At 50.8% G+C, this 2,463-nt stretch overlaps 1 protein-coding gene across 8 annotated transcripts in view; it reads left to right on the top strand.

Annotated features, from left to right (window-relative positions):
* The window catches only part of entr1 (endosome associated trafficking regulator 1), a 6,006-nt gene that overhangs the window by 1,497 nt on the left and 2,046 nt on the right, over positions 1 to 2,463 (top strand). For 6 of the 8 annotated variants that reach the window (XR_004213965.1, XM_031879260.1, XM_031879266.1 and 3 more), the window contains exons 3-7: positions 1,209 to 1,268; positions 1,366 to 1,457; positions 1,775 to 1,919; positions 1,996 to 2,069; positions 2,147 to 2,258. Coding sequence is in view for 7 of the 8 variants with exons in the window: in XM_031879260.1 (XP_031735120.1) it covers positions 1,209 to 1,268; positions 1,366 to 1,457; positions 1,775 to 1,919; positions 1,996 to 2,069; positions 2,147 to 2,258 (483 nt within the window). In the remaining variant the exon portion in view is untranslated. The remainder of the gene's footprint in view (positions 1 to 1,208; positions 1,269 to 1,365; positions 1,458 to 1,774; positions 1,920 to 1,995; positions 2,070 to 2,146; positions 2,259 to 2,463) is intronic. The other 2 variants (XM_031879263.1, XM_031879267.1) reach the window with 2 other exon arrangements.

The raw sequence follows: 2,463 nt of genomic DNA, 5'->3' as shown, positions 1-2,463 counted from the left end.
TGTCTCTCTGTGTCTGTCTCTCTCTGTGTCTGTCTCTCTCTGTGTCTGTCTCTCTGTCTCTCTCTGTGTCTGTCTCTCTGTGTCTCTCTGTCTGTCTCTCTCTGTGTCTCTCTGTGTCTGTCTGTCTCTCTCTCTGTCTCTCTCTGTGTCTCTCTGTCTCTCTGTGTCTGTCTCTCTGTGTCTGTCTCTGTCTGTGTCTCTCTGTCTCTCTCTGTGTCTGTCTCTCTGTCTCTCTCTGTGTCTGTCTCTCTGTGTCTCTCTGTCTGTCTCTCTCTGTGTCTGTCTGTCTCTCTCTCTGTCTCTCTCTGTGTCTCTCTGTCTGTCTGTCTCTCTCTCTGTCTCTCTCTGTGTCTCTCTCTGTCTCTCTCTCTGTGTCTCTCTGTCTCTCTCTCTGTGTCTCTCTGTCTCTCTCTGTGTGTCTCTCTGTCTGTGTCTCTCTGTGGCTGTCTCTCTGTGTGTCTCTCTGTGTCTCTCTCTCTGTGTGTCTCTCTGTCTCTCTCTGTGTCTCTCTGTCTCTCTCTGTGTCTCTCTGTGTCTGTCTCTCTCTCTGTGTCTCTCTCTCTGTCTGTGTCTGTCTCTCTGTCTCTCTGTGTCTGTCTCTCTCTCTGTCTCTCTCTGTGTCTCTCTGTGTCTGTCTCTCTCTCTGTGTCTCTCTCTCTGTCTGTGTCTGTCTCTCTGTCTGTGTCTGTCTCTCTCTGTGTCTGTCTGTGTCTCTCTGTCTCTCTCTGTGTCTGTCTGTCTCTCTCTGTGTCTCTCTGTCTCTCTCTCTGTCTCTCTCTGTGTCTCTCTGTCTGTGTCTCTCTGTGTCTCTCTCTGTCTCTCTCTGTGTCTGTCTCTCTCTGTGTCTCTGTCTGTGTCTCTGTGTCTCTCTCTGTGTCTCTCTCTGTCTCTCTGTCTGTGTCTCTCTCTGTGTCTGTGTCTCTCTGTGTCTGTCTCTCTCTGTGTCTCTCTGTGTCTCTCTGTGTCTCTCTCTGTCTCTCTGTGTCTCTCTGTGTCTGTCTCTCTGTGTCTCTCTGTGTCTCTCTCTGTCTCTCTGTGTCTCTCTGTGTCTCTCTCTCTGTCTCTGTGTCTGTCTCTCTGTGTCTGTCTCTCTGTGTCTCTCTGTCTGTGTCTCTCTGTGTCTCTCTGTCTGTGTCTCTCTCTGTGTCTGTCTCTCTGTGTCTGTCTCTCTGTCTGTGTCTCTCTGTGTCTCTCTGTCTGTGTCTCAGAGGTCGCTGGACGTTGAAGTCCGGACTTGTTTCTTCTCTGAACCGTCTCTGGCTCCACAGGTACATCAGTGACATAATCGCTGACGTCATCGTGTTCCACCTGTCTGGTTCTCAGTGATGATGTCATGTCGTTTGTTACTAAATGTCGTCCAATCAGGAAGAGGAGGAGGCGGGGTGTGGGCGGAGCTTCCAGTCAGGCGTAGACAGCACGTCGTCCCTCTGCACGGAGGAGGAGGAGGAGGAGACCAGGTGAGTCCTGCTGTTCACTGGTTGGTTAGTTTCTGCCCCGTTAGAGGCAGAGCTTAAAGCTGGTTGGTTCACGCTGCATTCATGTCGTATTGTAGATCACGTGAGATTCTAACGTCTTTACTGTGACGGAGACGAACCAAAGCTGTTCAGTCTGATCCGGACTGAGACCACCATGAGGACCAGGTTCTAGACCTGCAGTCATGGTGCTTTGTGCAGACCCTGAAACCCTCAGGGTTCTGGGTTCTGGTCCGGGATGCTTCGGTTTCAGACCTGATCAGTAGTGATGCAGACCTTCTAATCATTTCTGAACTAATCAGTTTCTCCTCCAGACCTGAAGTCCAGCAGGGAGCAGGAGCAGCAGGAGGAGAGAACTATGAAGGAGACGATGAGACCTCTATTGCTGAAGCAGTCACCTCCTGCAGGAGGAGCAGCAGCAGGAGCAGCCAGGTCCAGATCCAGCAGGTCAGAGTCTGTCGATGTTTGTCTGTAGATGTCTCTCTCTCTGCCTGCCTCTCATGTGTGTGTGTGTGTGTGTCAGTTGAAGGAGGAGAACATGTCCTTGAGGAGGTCCATCATGGAGCTGCAGAAGAGATCAGATGCTAACAAGCACAGGTTAGCATCATCAGCCAATCACAGCGCAGTATCGGGCAGAGAGTATTTACCCATCATGCATCTGTTCTGCTCCTCAGGGTGGGGGAGCTGTCGGAGGAGCTGGTCCAGAGGAGGCGTCAGGAGGAGAAGGAGGCTCAGGATCTGGAGAGCATGGTTCACTCTGTGGAGCAGAACCTCCAACTGATGACCGTGAGAGTACTGTTCCTTTAAGAGGCCTGAGGAGGCCTCACTTTCTGTTTACTGTCTCTCTATTCAATTCAGAGAAACTTTATTGACATGAAAGAATTCAAACACAAATTTAATAGGAGTATAATGAATGTAATATCTCCAACTTTATCTGCCTGCCTCTCTCTCTCTCCTCTCCCTCCCTCCCCCCCTCTCTCTCTCCCTTCCC

Source organism: Anarrhichthys ocellatus, unplaced genomic scaffold, assembly GCF_004355925.1.
Source record: "Anarrhichthys ocellatus isolate YVR2014 unplaced genomic scaffold, GSC_Weel_1.0 scaffold240, whole genome shotgun sequence".
NCBI classification, from domain to species: Eukaryota; Metazoa; Chordata; class Actinopteri; order Perciformes; family Anarhichadidae; genus Anarrhichthys; species Anarrhichthys ocellatus.
The sequence above is the reverse complement of the archived record's forward strand: the minus strand, read 5'-3'. Positions and strand labels throughout refer to the sequence as shown.